The sequence below is a fragment of the Sinocyclocheilus anshuiensis genome, unplaced genomic scaffold (assembly GCF_001515605.1).
Source record: "Sinocyclocheilus anshuiensis isolate Anshui unplaced genomic scaffold, SAMN03320099.WGS_v1.1 scaffold560, whole genome shotgun sequence".
Taxonomy (NCBI): domain Eukaryota; kingdom Metazoa; phylum Chordata; class Actinopteri; order Cypriniformes; family Cyprinidae; genus Sinocyclocheilus; species Sinocyclocheilus anshuiensis.
The window spans coordinates 885,843-901,067 of record NW_015554116.1 but is presented as its reverse complement, the minus strand read 5'-3'; the positions used below and the strand labels follow the sequence as shown (position 1 = coordinate 901,067).

The 15,225-nt window shown below is 39.8% G+C and overlaps 1 protein-coding gene across 1 annotated transcript in view; it reads right to left on the bottom strand.

Moving 5' to 3' along the window:
* frem1b (Fras1 related extracellular matrix 1b) overlaps window positions 1-15,225 on the bottom strand; it is a 28,714-nt gene that overhangs the window by 3,555 nt on the left and 9,934 nt on the right. The window contains exons 12-27 of the mRNA XM_016462260.1: window positions 13,184-13,274; window positions 12,899-13,066; window positions 12,464-12,672; window positions 12,239-12,332; window positions 11,862-12,114; window positions 11,203-11,397; window positions 9,714-9,899; window positions 9,004-9,200; window positions 8,697-8,922; window positions 8,060-8,204; window positions 7,419-7,560; window positions 6,010-6,205; window positions 5,092-5,356; window positions 3,233-3,647; window positions 520-721; window positions 286-430 (exon numbers count right to left, since the gene is read on the bottom strand). Of these exons, the coding sequence (XP_016317746.1) occupies window positions 286-430; window positions 520-721; window positions 3,233-3,647; window positions 5,092-5,356; window positions 6,010-6,205; window positions 7,419-7,560; window positions 8,060-8,204; window positions 8,697-8,922; window positions 9,004-9,200; window positions 9,714-9,899; window positions 11,203-11,397; window positions 11,862-12,114; window positions 12,239-12,332; window positions 12,464-12,672; window positions 12,899-13,066; window positions 13,184-13,274 (3,129 nt within the window). The remainder of the gene's footprint in view (window positions 1-285; window positions 431-519; window positions 722-3,232; window positions 3,648-5,091; window positions 5,357-6,009; window positions 6,206-7,418; window positions 7,561-8,059; window positions 8,205-8,696; window positions 8,923-9,003; window positions 9,201-9,713; window positions 9,900-11,202; window positions 11,398-11,861; window positions 12,115-12,238; window positions 12,333-12,463; window positions 12,673-12,898; window positions 13,067-13,183; window positions 13,275-15,225) is intronic.

Here is a 15,225-nt window from a genome sequence, read left to right as displayed (position 1 = left end):
CACACACACACACACTCTCTATTTGCAGGCATATTTGTCACCTTATATTTATTTCCCAAATAAGTCTAAGTGCATAGTTTTAGCTAGTTTTTCTCAAAATGGCAGCCACTGTAAATTAAAATAACTTTTTCTCATTTTAGAAATATAGAAATGATCCTATTCATTCCTCTTTTTACAGTGGAAAAAGTTATATATACACCTTTAACATTCAATAACTGCACTGTGTTAGTTCTGTCTGGAAATCTAAACAAATGATCCACAAATAAGGATTTATATATACAGTACACTTCAGGAAGCATGGTGTTTCCAGCGGGATCTGTGACTTGGAACTCAAAGCTGTCTGCTGTCACTTCCATATCTGCAGGAATGACGTAGCGCACTGCTTTCTGCTCCAGATCCTTCTGGGTAAAGCGTCCTTTGATATAGGCACCTATAACAGGAAGAAAATTCATTATAATCTGGACACAATCTGAGCATATTAAAAAGACAGTCGGGACCATCAGTGACCCATGCACCTGCCTGTGAGGACATTTTCAAGGTAACCGAAGTGTGGAGGCCTCGTGATGGTGAACTCGAGTGTGTCGTCGGGACTGTCTGGATCTGAGGCGCGCAGCTCTTTGGAGGTGATGTAGATGCCCTGTTTGCCATCCAGAAGATTCTCCACAGTACTTGGAATCCCTTTGTTTATAATACTGGGTGGGGTCTTGTCCAATACCTCTATCTATGAAGATATAAATTATGGTATAGTTCAGTCAAATCCACACAGAGTGAACAGAAAAACTGCATTCATGCTGCAATACCACTAGAGGGAAGCATTACATACCAATAACTGGGAAAGCATTCATTTTTATAGCCATTGCAGTGTGGTTTTTAATCTATACATATTACATTAAAATTATTGTATTTTATTAACAGAAAGTTTCAAAATGAAAAAAAAAACTCGACTTTGAGGAACCTCAAATTTGATTTTTAAAAGTAATATTATTATATATATTAAATATTAAAATATATATTATACGTTATTTAGGGAAAACTAGCTATCACGTTTCACTATAATAAATATTTCTCAGGTTTATTTTTATTTTTAAGTAAAAATCACTGTAGTTTAAATCTTGTAAAATTTGTGTGTATCTGCCTTTCCTTAGTTTTTAAATATAAATACATAGCCTATTTAATTTTTTTGTTATTACATTTGCATAAAAAGTTTATTTTATTGCATTACATTTAAACATTTCAAGATGAAAATTATCAAAATTTTAAGTGAGATTTGAACTTTTTTTTTTTTTTTTAAGTAAGGGCTTTTCAACTTATTATTCCAATAAATATTTATTGGATCAAATTTTTTATTGTGGTCTCTTTATTTATTTATCTTTATTTATCTCTTTTTCTTTACCTTTATTTTTAAGGGAAAAAAGACCCAACCTTTTTATAAGCTCCTCAGCTAAATTAAAATAATTTAATTATTCAGGAAAAGAAAATGGCAAGATACAAAATATAAAACCACCGCTTATCGCCACAAATATTATAATTAATAAATTGTGTATATTTAAAACATTTAACCACATGTGACCACTTGCCCTCAAAAAACGACAGTTTTGACATTTATAAAAATACCCTTGTTTTGAGACAATTAAAATATTCATCACTTCTTAACCAAAAAGAGATTGACTTTACTGAAACATGACATTTATGAAATTCTAGTTTTAAAGGACCAATTCACAGAAAATACTCTAATTTAAGAGGGTTTCCAAACTATGGCTATCAAAAACACATTTAGCGTTTGACTCAAAATCTTTTCCTCATGTCACAACTAGGCTATCCTTCTATATTTTATTTAATGGTTCAAAAATATATTTTAGGTTTAAGAATGATTACATTTATTGCCCACCAGAAAAATCATAACTCATGGCAACTTAATTTAAACACAATTTGGGCTATTGTTGTGTGGTATTTTTACAGGTAAAATCGTGTGAGGGGAGGTAACCGTTATAGATATTATTTATGACCTCCTCAGTCTCAGGGGTCGCGCGTTTAGACAAGCACATGCCGTATTTTGGCTCAAGTTAGCGATGTGCGTCTTCAGCCAAGTGACAACAAAGTTTTCGGCTGATTCACCTGTTCTGGCGGGAGCGGTTTTCTCTCTCGGTAGCACAGGGCTGGTAGTGCTGGCCAGCGCGTTTACCGCCTCGCTGACCGCTTCAACGGAATATTTAATTGAGGCGCGGGCCTCGAGAGAGCGACGCTTTAAGACATGGTGAATGGCACCGGACCTGCAGAAGCACCTAGCCAGCAACGCCTCTTCGTTAGCATGCAATTCAACAGGGAGTGCTTTGTTAACCCGTTGCTCTCCTGCTGTGCTCAGTGGTTTGTATGCAAGTCGTTTATTTGACAGTTAGGTTAACTAGGCTAAACGAAGGAAATCGTTTTCCTCACAGAAAAATCCCGACAGAAATTGTATAGCGTTATCACAATAAAACTATGGTATAACGTGGTATTAGCTTAATAATGAGTTCATTACGATTTTAAAGACTTTTAGAAGTGGATATAATACAATTTTGTGGCTTTTAGTCAATATTTGTTAGCATCTGAAAGCTTTGTTAGGATAGGACAATATTTGGACAACTATTTGAAAATCTGGAATCTGAGGGTGCAAAACAAAATCTAAATATTGAGAAAATCGCCTTTAAAGTTGTCCAAATGAAGTTCTTGGCAATGCATATCACTAATCAAAAATTACGTTTTGATATATTTAAGGTAGGAAATGTACAAAATATCTTCATGGAACATGATCTTTACTTAATATCTTAATGATTTTTGGCATAAAAGAAAAATCGATAATTTTGACCCATGCAATTGTTGGCTTTTGCTACAAATATCCAGTGCTACTTATGACTAGTTTTGTGGTCCAGGGTCACATATACATTTAAAATTAGTGTTTTTTGTCTTCAGGAAAAATGGACTAAAAATATCGATGACTCATCCTGCACTACACAGATTTTTGACCAATCAGGTGCTCCCTAGAATGAGAATGCCCCTCCCCCTAATGCCACCTGCAATCACTATGGTATTTGGAAGTAAACTACATTTTTGTAAGGGGTTGTCGTAAAAATCAATGTATGAATTAGTAATTTTGTAGGCATGTTGTAAATGTAACTGCTTACATTTTAGAATATTTCCCACTGTTTATGTATATTGGCTGTGAGGGATTGTTCTCAAATCATAATCAGCCTACCTGTATGGTAAAAACAGCAGGTTCTCTCTTCAGCTGTCCATACTCCAAATAACCTGCGTTAGTTCCATCAGTAGGCTGAAAGGTGAACCTGTCGATCTTGGCCTGTCCATTCAGATGATGGTAAGCTAGATCCATATTGTTGATGTCCAGTTGCGTGAAACGAGGCTTAGAGATGGGTAATCCTTTCAAGAGCAACTTTCCATATTGTGGGCTTTGAATAACGACGTAGGTGAGATTCTCCAGAGCTGTGTCTGGATCAGTCAGTTTCAGATCATCAGTGGAAATGGTCTTCATAGAGCCCTCTGTGAGCTCAAGGCCTTTGTTGTTAGTCAGGGTTGGTGGGATACGGTCACTGTGTTCCACAGTGAAATGAATGGTAGCGCTTCTGGATGTCACACCATTGGTAACAGCAAAGCTGCATGAGAGAACATATTAGTTATTAGTTACATGTAAGTTATAATTATAATATATTTCATTACTTATAGAAGACTGAACTGTTTTATCACTTTGTTTTCACTTTGGCCTAACACCCTTTAACTGTAGTAAAATCAGTGTAACACATGGTCTCTCATGCCTTATCACTTTATTCTAAGGTCTTGTCAGTTTTACAGCATGTTCTGAGCTGCTATCCTCACCCAACACAGTTGATGTGTTGGAGCAGAAAGATGGGACAGGGAGGGGTGTGAGCCGAGTCCCCATTCCACCCTCTGCCAAGCCAATCTGCCTCCCAACACATATTGCCCTGAAGCTGATAATTGCCAGCCATGGTAAACAACACAACTGCCACCTCGCACAAGACTCGCAACCAAACACGCAGGTCCACTCTCACAGCCAAACTGGTGCAACATCTGGCATTGCCATTGTCCCATATTTGCTCGGTAATTGTGCCCAGGGATCCCTGTCTCTGACTACGTCTCTTAGAGCCATATAACCAATGCCAGGCTGAGTTATTACTCTCTTAATAATGGCCATTTATCATCAGCTGTCATGGCAGAGCAGAGGGAGACACAAGAAAAAACGTCTCCCTGTCTCTTTTGGCCCCCGCTGTCGGCCTGGAGTTTGACACACAGGTGTTTGCTCAGGTGTCTCTCCTGATCAGGGAGACCGGCTGTCGCATGCTGCCTCTTTTGCCTCGCATTAACACAAATACAAGCTGCGAAGACACAAAAACCATTTTAAACAATGAATCCGTTAGATATTATAACCAAGTTTTTCCCCAATCTCTTGTGATTGCGTAGGAATTGCTAATTGAAAGTACTCGGAGTCGGGCCCCACATGACTAACGCTGAAGTGTCCATGTGCTGTGATTGGACCCCATACCACCCCATGCTGTGCTGACTGAACACATTGGCGCAGAGTGCTCCGTATCCTCTCCGAAGGGCCACTCGCCTCTCGTCAGGCTTGGCTCAGGAAGGTTTGTTTGCTCCTAGATGACCCAACGATGAAACCAAGCCAGAGTTTTGGGTGTCAAAGATTCACACGAGAAAGGCAGCACAGGTCAACTGCACGCCCTGACGGAAGTCAGCCTGCTGCCAAATTGGCTTGAAAACCCATGCAAACAAAGCAAAAATTATCCTTTTCATTTTGCCTGTCTCTTGCTTGGACATAATTTTTAATCTTGTATTGAAAATGCTGAGGTGTTGCCATCTGTGGGCTGGACTAAATTGCACAATTTATATAATGTTATATATTATTCATTCAAATATATATAGTGCACCTTGATGTGCGTATTCATGTCAAAACAGCTGGATTTTGTCTTGACTGAATATAAACAGGCAGAAGCAAAATGGCATCTGTGCATCAATTAAGAGTATAAATTAAGTCTATTTAATCTACAAAGAACAATGAAAACTACTGACCTGAAAGAATCACGGTCAGCAAAATGGCTGTTGTCATGAGTGTAGCATACCCGGTTGGCAGCCACATCCATCTGGGAGAAGGAGAGCACTGGAACCCCTGGACTTTGGACCATGTGTAGGTGACCATGTTTAGGTGGGACTGATATAGTGTATATGAGCTCGTCTGGCTCACTTCCACTGTCTGTGGCCATCAGAATGTCAGTGGTCAGAATGACTCTCTCTCCCTCCATCAAGGTCACAGGTTTAGTGATTAGAGCAATGTCACCTGTATGCGGTAAGAAGGTCAATTGGATTACAGAGGCATATGCATGAATATATGTAAAGCTTTGAAAAATATAAACATGTTACATATAAAGCAAGTTATGTGCACGTAAGCTTATAGATGTTGTGTTAGATTTGTTTGTGACAGCAGGGACAGTGCTGGGATCTAGGGCCGGGACTACAGATGTTTGGCCCCAGCTCTGTTAATAATTCATGCAGGGCGTTTAAAGGTGGCTCATCCTTTGCAGCAGAACGTTCTCACCTCTGTTCCTCTAGGATAAGCCAGAATGGAGCCAAGAGGACAATGGCTGCCATGCTTCCACGTTCACCCAACTGGCAAAGTCATTTTGGCCATAGGGAAAGCCATTGTTTTTAATTATACATGCACAGATTTAATCTGTCAACAAAGTTGTTTGTGTTGGACTTCAATTGAGGGAAAAACAAAAGCAGCGATCAGTGAGTCACTAAATGCAAATTGGTCTGTCACTATGCCAGTGCTATAATGTCACTGGACAAATTTTGGATGGTCATAATATGTCATTGCGTCTGCTGAACTTCATAACCCTGGTGTTTCAAGACTGAAAAATATTGTTTTTGAGCCATGCTGAGTTCCTACTATGTTTATAGTTCTTATAATTTGCTGACAATAAAACTTACCCTTTTGAACAATGCGGACCGAGATGAAGAAACTGTGTGGAGGTGTTGTGTTTTCCCCATCACTGAGAACAAAGTGAAACCTGTCATGACCTTTGAAACCGCTAACTGTAGTGTGACTGTACCATAGGCGATTCATCTCCACATCCTCCTGGGTGAAATTCAGACCTGGAATCAGATCAATCCATCCAGCTTCTGTCTGCAGGAAATCACAGAAAATCACATTATGACATATACTATTAAAAAAGGTGTGTCCAAACGTGGTCCTGCAGCTCCAACCCTAATTAAACACACCTGAACCAGCTAATCGAGGTCTTACTAGGCATGCTAGAAACTAGGGATGCTCCGATCCACCTTTTTCGCCTCCGATACCGATACCTAGGGTTCGGTATTGGCCGATACCAATCTGATACCAGTGAAGTTTTTTTCCCTCATTTAAATAAATGTAGAATTTATATATCTCTGTGTGTGGAACTGATAATCATTCTTTCACAATCTACTAGATACAGACTACTTCATTATAAAGAAAAATAAAATAAACAATAAATATGAAAAAATATAGGCCTATGTATATTTATAATCTATGACAAAAATTTATCATAAACTAGGTTAGTGGATAATTCGGCAGCAAAAGTTATTCTAGAAAAATCTGCACAATAATTTTAGAAATCCAAACATTTAGTGAAAAAACAATATTTTGTGGGGAACAAATAAAAGTGTATGAGCACGAAGCGCTTACAATGTGCGCATCCGGTGTGCAGAATGATGCGCTTGAAGTAACATGGAGTCACAGCCTGACGCCGTGTTGCTTCTAGCGCATCATTCTGCACACCGGATGCACACATTTGTGTGAACTTTAATGTAAGGACTTAAATATTCATATGTAGCTCACATTAAGCTATCGTATGGCTTCAGAAGTAACACAGAATAATTCGCACAATCGAGAAAGAAAAAATAAATGAATAAAATCTCGGATTTGGATCGGCCCTCTCTGACCGATACCCGATCCGAGAAAAATGGCACTATCGGAGCCGATACCCGATATGAATATCGGATCGGCGCATCCCTACTAGAAACTTACAGTATGTTACACTAAAGGATGGATTACACTACATGTCTTTTGCCCAGATTGGATCACACTAATGATTCCATTCTATGATTCCATGAAGTCAAAGTGTATGTTATGAACACTTTTGCTATTTTGAGCCAATTTTACAACTGTTTCATTCGTCATCCGTTTCCTAGCAATGAGGTGCATGTTTCTTTTGTTTCGAAAGTCTGGTAGTGTGATAGGCATTTAGTTGATGACACCCAATTTTAGCTCTGTAACTATTTACAAAGTCTGTTTTAAAAGTTGTGTAGTGTATTGCAGGCTTAAGTAATAATGTAAAGGACTATCCGTCCTTGCTAACCTTGAGCTGAAGGAGGCCAAATCTGGGACCTGCATTGAGGATGTAGAGAAGATGGTCGTTGGGAGTGTCATGATCCTCTGCCTCCAACACTACACTGGAGATGACTCTCTTCCCCAGGGCCTCGACCTCAATGCCTGCATTTCTGAGAAAAAAGATCGAAACGCTTTGGACACTAAAGGTACAGGTGCCAAGTCTGCATGCTAAAATCCAGAATCTTAAATAAATAAATACACAAACAGCTGCTTCTGGAAGGAAGAAACACAAGCAGGACCGGCCTGTTATCCTAATCCATTAGGACTTTGAAACAAGGATGCAGGCGTCTGCCAAAAAGACACATTAATTCTGCTGTTATGGAGTTTACATGCACACTCTTAGATCTTGCTGATCTTGGAGGAAGAGGATGGAATAGAAATTAGCAATTTACTCAAGGATGTAACTTAATTCCCAGTTACTCAGTCAGGGAGACACAGATTCCCCAGCCACATGTGCAGTACAGGTTGTGTTGACCCCCCTTCCCTAAACCCTATCCAGGATTGGCCTCCCCCTTCTGTTCCTGTCCAGTCTCCGCCACAAAAAAACCCTCCCCAGTTCCCGCTTTCATCCGCCTTTTTGGCTCTGAATTTGTCCCAGGGCGTCCTTACTTTAGTAGCCATGGCTTTTCATCATTGACTGGTATGATGCGGACACACGCAGTCCCCTGGACTGTGCGCCCACCATCTGTCAACTGTATGGTGAAAGCGTCCTTGAGGGTTTCTGTGTCGTCGTGCATATACATGATCCTCATTCCTATGGATCAGCACAAGAGAGAAAAATTCAACGAATATTTTAGTGTTTAGTGACATTAAGGATATAACAGTCATTAGGTACTTGATTCCTGGGAGCCTTTGACTGATATAGCTGGTTCTACCAATACTACCAGTGAACATGCGCCATTTTGTCAATGACCTGATCACCTATAGTTCTATGGCTCTTTATCACTTGCTAACAAGCAAAGCTGTGCAGTCACCAAATACCTCATGCACGGTGACTTAATTGTGCAGAGAGCAGTTGGAAAGACTTTGCAGATGAAGCAGAAGCACCACAGGCACTCTGTGACCTCTGTCTCCTGCAACATCTGTTCTGAAAGCCTGGATACCCACAGTGAAGGCACTGAGGGGTGGCTGGACCAGGGAAGGGACTCTGTCCTCACAGCCGTCCTCAACAAGCAGATAGTGGTACCCCGGAAGTTAGGGGGAAAAAGTTTGTGGTACTACCAATCACATGGATTCAAGAACTGACCTTGTTGTAGCTCCTGTAAGGTGAAAGACTGGATTGCTAAGGTTCGCTGGAGGACCTCAGGGTTCATGTTTTTGTAGCGATTCATCTCAAGACCATATATGCCATTGACCAGTGTGCCATGGGCTGGGGGAACCAGAATGGTCATGGTAAGAGTATCTGCTGGAATATCAACGTCCACTGCATTTAGAATATCAGGACTGAGGTCTTTCATCCCTCCCTCCATGACCTATTGCAAGGTGCAGGGCAAGACAATAGTTAGTCAACAGTTTGCTTATCGGATAATTTGTCTCCAAAAAGTATATCTTACTTTAAAGTTGCTAAGCAGCAGTGATGGGATCTCATCATTGGTAGGGTTGATGATGACGTAGAAGGGCATTGGTGCTGATCTCTGAATCCCATCACTGACACTGATGGTAAAGAAGTCTGCTGTAGGCTCTACACCCTGGTGCACTGACTGGACATAGTTGATGAAACCCGAACTGAGGTGGAGCTGGCTGAAAGAAACTTTATTTATACAATATGACTTTAGTGGTCTGAAAGACAAGGTCTTATAATAGGACATACAAAAGATAAATTGTGATTTTGCCAAGTAGGACATGTTCTTGGATTTTAGGGATAGTGGCTCAGGGCTCTTAATCCCTTAAATTACATTTTAAATACTGTGTTCCTACCATGAAAATCAGTAGCGACGCACCATTGGACTCCACTGACTTTCTCTATATGGAAAAAAACTAGACATAATATCTTCATTTGTGTTTCAAAGAAAAAAGTCTTTAGAATGACATAAGGGTAAGTAAATTATGACAAAATTTTCATTGTTGGGTGAAATATCCCTTTAAGTGCATGTAAATGAGGTCACTTATTAGCCTTACTTTTGAAATTAGGGTTAAAGGACAGTTTTGTTTGACAGGAATGTTGTTCCAAGACCAATAAAAAAATTTTAATCCATAAGCACGTCCTACTTGGCATAATCACAAATGCTGGGTATGTTTACAGAGCCTCAGGAATACTACTGACCCACTCGGAGTCCAGCATTGCTTTTCTCAAAGCCAGGGGATGGAAGGGTGTTCTCCAGGAACCCATATTGTGGTGGGGTCACCAAGTGAAACATGAGCTGATCTGGATGACTATCAGGATCGGTTGCCTCCAACACCCCCCCACACAGACATGCACTGGCACCTTCATCTACCACAAACATGGTACCTGACGAAACAATATACAGCATAATGTAAGAAGTTATACATTGGCATTCATCATAGAGATCTCATTTAGAGAGCTTGATGTGACTTCACAGACTTATTTTTTTTCTTCTCAAGAGTGCATCCCAATATTTTTCTTCTTCTCCCTCTCATTTACAGGCAGTTCCCCTTGCTCCCCTCTTTCTTCAAGCCTGCTATGCCACCCCACTAACACTCCCTCTCTTCCCCTACTCTCTCGCTCGGCTCTCGGCCAGCCCGCCGCCACCTGGGTGTTGATAAAGCCATCATGCCAATGCTTACTGGCATCTGCTTCCATTTACTGCACTGATAAATAATGAATGGAGAATGGGCAATGGAGGTTGTGCTTGGAAAGAGCTCTGAAACAAGGGGAGGAATTAATGACCACCAGTCTGGAGTAAAAGTGATAAAACTCATCCCATAGCAAGGCAAGAGCTGGATTTCCCTCATTTTCCTGTGCTTAAACCTCTTATGCCAACCCATCTTTATTCAATGCAAATTAATTAAATGACTACTTTTTCACACAAACCAGTCCAGATCTACTACACGGTGGCAACATTGGAGAATCCTCCTTTTTGATGGGGATTAGTCGAATTAGGAGATTATAATTGTGATTGAATGAGAAAAGGAATAGAAGACACAATGGACGTGATGTCTTTTCCAAATGCGGGCCTGTCCATTGTCTTCTCCTCTATGCCCCTATTGTCCAGTTGTTCTCACGGGAACATGTATCTCTTTCTACTGTGCTTTTTCACCACACATGCTCTGCTCTCTCTACATAATCCCAACCAGCTGTGTGTACGTCTGTCGCTCCTCATACACCGATGACAAGCATGCTAGGATTTCCTGTGGACGTCCCACCGGCACCTAGCAGCCGTCTTGTACTCATTGTCTTGCTCTGGTCACTGTCCTTCATGGATAACTGCAAAGTTTCTGGCATTAACAGTGAAAGCCCCATCCTGGCAAGACGTCTCTAACACCCTGCTTCGAAACATACGTTCGGGGGAACGAAACGAAAAGCTCCCTGAGCTGGGTGTGCGAAACTGCGATTAAGTGATTAATTCACCAAGCTGCAGTCCCATCACCTGCCTCGAAAATTCCTAGTTGCTTTATTGCTTGATTTAAGCGGATTGTCATTACAATGAATTAATTACACCTTAGCCAAATGCTCTGGCGATTAAATCTAGATTAGAGAGCATCTTTTAATCCATTCGGCCCCTCAACACAATGCAGCGCCAGTGTACGAAATGTCTAAGAGATTTACTACAGGCCCTGTGGAAGATGTTTACCCAGCGTTATGGTTGGGACCTGGTTGTTGACAGGCATCACAGTGATGTTGAGGTCATAGACCGGAAGCGTGCCATGCAGGGGGACGGGTGGGGGGAGAGCATCCTCTTGGCAGCAGCCATCTATTGTTCCAGCCTCTCCATCTGACACAATGAGAGTGACAGTGTCTGAGACAAGATCGGGTCCAATCTCACCACCTAGTGAATGGGGAAATGTGTTTATGTTCTTTTAATTCACAAAAAATAAATTTAATGCACTTTCAGCCGTAAGACTTTCACTGTGAGGCCTGCCTGTTACATACATCCTTCTTCTGCGACAGCCATTTTTAGTGATGCATGATTGTTGACATATTGGCCAATAATACTTATAAAAACCTTTATTACAAAATAATCTTCATCAGCCATTTTATTGTGTATTTTCAGTATATTTTCACAAGACGTCAGCGCTAATAGCCTCGTGGTTAGTGTGCTGACATACAGCGCATTTGCGCTTGTGGCGACCCGAGTTCGAATCCCATCTTGTGGTCCTTTGCCGATCCCGTTCCCATTAATATAACTTAAAAAAAAAATGTTCACAAGACTATGCGTGACAGGATGTGTAAAACAGGCCTACAGGAAGTGACATTAAGTATCACTAACTAGCCTCCTGTCTCGATTATAACCTGTGTGCAGGTAGAAGATGAGTCCATTGAGCACATCCAGCTGGGAGAACTTGTCCACGGAGACCCCATTTCGCTGCAGCACCCCACGTGCAGGTGTTCTGGCAAGCATGTATGTTAGCCGAGTGTCCTCGCTGTCAACATCTGTAGCAGAGAGGTACTCAACCGTAATCTGGACCTGACCTCCCTCTTTGCAGGACAGTTCAGCCCTCAAGTCGGAGCCTAACTGTGGGGGTTCATCGTTCACAGGCAGGATCTAATAAAAAATGCAAATAAGAAGCACTAAGGAAATATGTATTTTAATAAGCGAATACTGCATGGAAGTACAATGCAATGTGCCAAACATTAATACTATTTTTTTTTAAACAGAAGAAAATTACCTGAACTAAAAGCGTTCCATGTGCAGAGTTGATTCCATCTGTGATAGTAAGACCAATGCTATCCTTCAGGGTCTCAGAGTCATCATGAATGTATCTATCAAAATATAGCATGTATTGTTATTTTCAACAGATTATAATTATCCTCATCAATTCTTCTTAGGACGTGATTTTCCAGCCCAAATTTTTAACCTTACAAAAATAATCTCTAGTTTTTCATATTCATACCTGACCCTCAATGCTTTGAGGTCCTGCAAACTGAAGCTGTCTCCCTCTAGCAGTGCCATGCCCTGCAGCTCCAGTCTTCCATGTTGGGGATGAGTCTTCACGTGTATCCTGAGCTGATCTTCTGAGCTGTCCACATCCTGCACCAGCAGGTGTTCCTCCATCAGGAAACTACCGCCACCTTCCTCGACCCTCAGCAAGTTAGTGAACATCTATGAATGAAAGTTTTGAAAATGGAATTATAAATTATACACCTTTTTTATTATTTAAAACTTTTGGTACCATGAAATACAATTATTTGAAAACCACTGCTTTTGAAAAATTTCTAACCATTTGAAAGGTCTAACTTGGGGTGGTCCTTCAAAATGCTGTGCCATAACAACAAAGAAAATTATAAACAACACTACAATATAACAATAAAAGAAGTGAGCAACTCACTTCTGGGGCCTGGTTGTCAACAGGTGTGACTGTGATGTTGAAGGTGAGTCCTGTGAGAGCGCCGCCCTGCTGGTCACTCACAGAAAACACAAACTGCACAAAGAGAGGCTCAGGGCCAATATCCTCTATTGGAGGCATGTAAGCCACTTTGTGGTGATTCACTGCATGCTGTGGATGACAAATAGACAGTATCTAACTGAAGAGGCATGTTATTTAAAATAAAATTTTAGAGTATTACAATAGCGTGTAATATTTAGGGAACCTATTTGTGTACACATTTCAGACCTGAGTAAAGGACTTGAGCACTGGAACCATTGCATCTTTTTTCATGGAGTTTGTGCTGTCGGTATAAAACAGCCTGCCTGCATCTGATAACCTGCAAGAATTTACAACAGATGTAAAATATACAGGAAAAAAACAATATTCTTCTTTTTCTTTTTAATAATAAAATGTTTATATAATATTAGGGGTTGCACAACTACTGATTTCTGCTGGTCGATTTCTTATTTTAAAAATACTCGAGTTACTCGACTACTCGTGGTTCATGCTACTGTAAATGAAAAGACATGAAATAGTTCTTATCAATAAACGCTTATTAATTCATAATGCAACAATTACATATGTAAATTGTCAAAACTTTATAATTATGACATTACATATTTTAATTTTCATGTAACAGCCAGTATTTGTATCTGTATTTGTATCTGTAACAGTCACAAAATTATTCGTATCTGATATTCGGATAAAACCTGGTGGAACGTCGTTCAGTTACTTGATAAGACCGTTATGACTATCTTTTTTTCATAGTTATCACTGAACAAGTATGCTGTGTTAAACTAAAATCATACTACTTGATAAGACCGTTGTGTGTCTTTTTCTGTCTTTTTTTTTTCATAGTTATCACTGAACAAGTATGCCGTGTTAAACTAAAATAATTATTAATTTCTAAAAAATATATTTATCATGCAAGCAGAGAGATGTCATGACAAACGTTTAGTGATCATTTAACACGACTGAATTAATTCAATGCGCACATTTTCATTACGCAGAACTCTTTAAGCGAGTCTTTTTTTTAAACTTCACTAAACAAATGTGCGTGTGCCCCGCAAACCAGCAAAAGATAAAGATGCAAACATTAAACTAAAATAATTATTAATTTCTAAAAATATATTTATCATGCAAGCAGAGAGAGTTCATGACCAAAGTTTAGTGATCATTTGAACACGACTGAATTAATTCAATGCGCACATTTTCATTACGCAGAACTCTTCAAAGTCTTTTTTTGAACTTCACTAAACAAATGTGCGTGTGCCACGCAAACCAGCAAAAGTTAAAGAGGCAAACATGTAGGCCTTGTAGAAAATGTATCTGTATCTAAGTTGATTATTAGCCTACTCTTGAGAGAGAGCTGGTTTGGTTTTTGAGAGACGCGCAGAGACGGCAATGCGGCTGTTTGATTGGTGAGTGCGCTGTGCTTGTTCCATTCATTCGTATCATATCGTAGCCTAAGGTTTAAATCATTGCCTTTTATATATACAAATAATAGAACGTGTATGATGTATTATTATTGGTGATATTACTCTCGCCAAGCTCTGATTTCTGAGAGGTGCACGGAGAGGCAACAGCAATGCGGTGTTTGATTTGCGCACTTTTCATTCATAAAGTTTACATTCATTCACTTCACACTCTATTGCTTGACTTTAGAGGTCTTTGTATAATATTGCGCTGATCCCCTGGCTCAACTGTTATCTTGCAAACACCAGACTGTGCCAGCCTCAGCCGAATATTCAGGCAGAATTATTCCTTGTCCGTTATTCGTTTTTGAAGCCATTATCCGTGTCATTCCGAATAAGATATTCGGCTTCGGGCACACCCCTAATTATTACGTTACATATTTAAATTTTACATGCAACATAAATAAAGTCATAGAAAGTAACAGCTACACGCAATATTATAATCCTAAAATCCACGTCGTTCTTGCAAACTCTGAGCATGCATTATGGTTAATGCATGCTCGAGTAGTCGCTACACGCAAAATTGTAATCCTAAAATTCACGTTGTACTTGCAAACTTAAGGTTAATGCATGCTCGAGTAGTCGATTCTTTCCGACAGCGCTGACTAGTGGTTGAAGTAGTCGATCACTCGACTACTCGACTAGTCTATGCAAGCCCTAATATATATATATATATATGTATGTGCGTGTGTGTGTTATTTCATTTTTAATTAATTGTAATTTTTAAATATACTTTTATTTACTATATATATACATATATATATATATACACACATACACATATATATATATATATATATATATATATATATA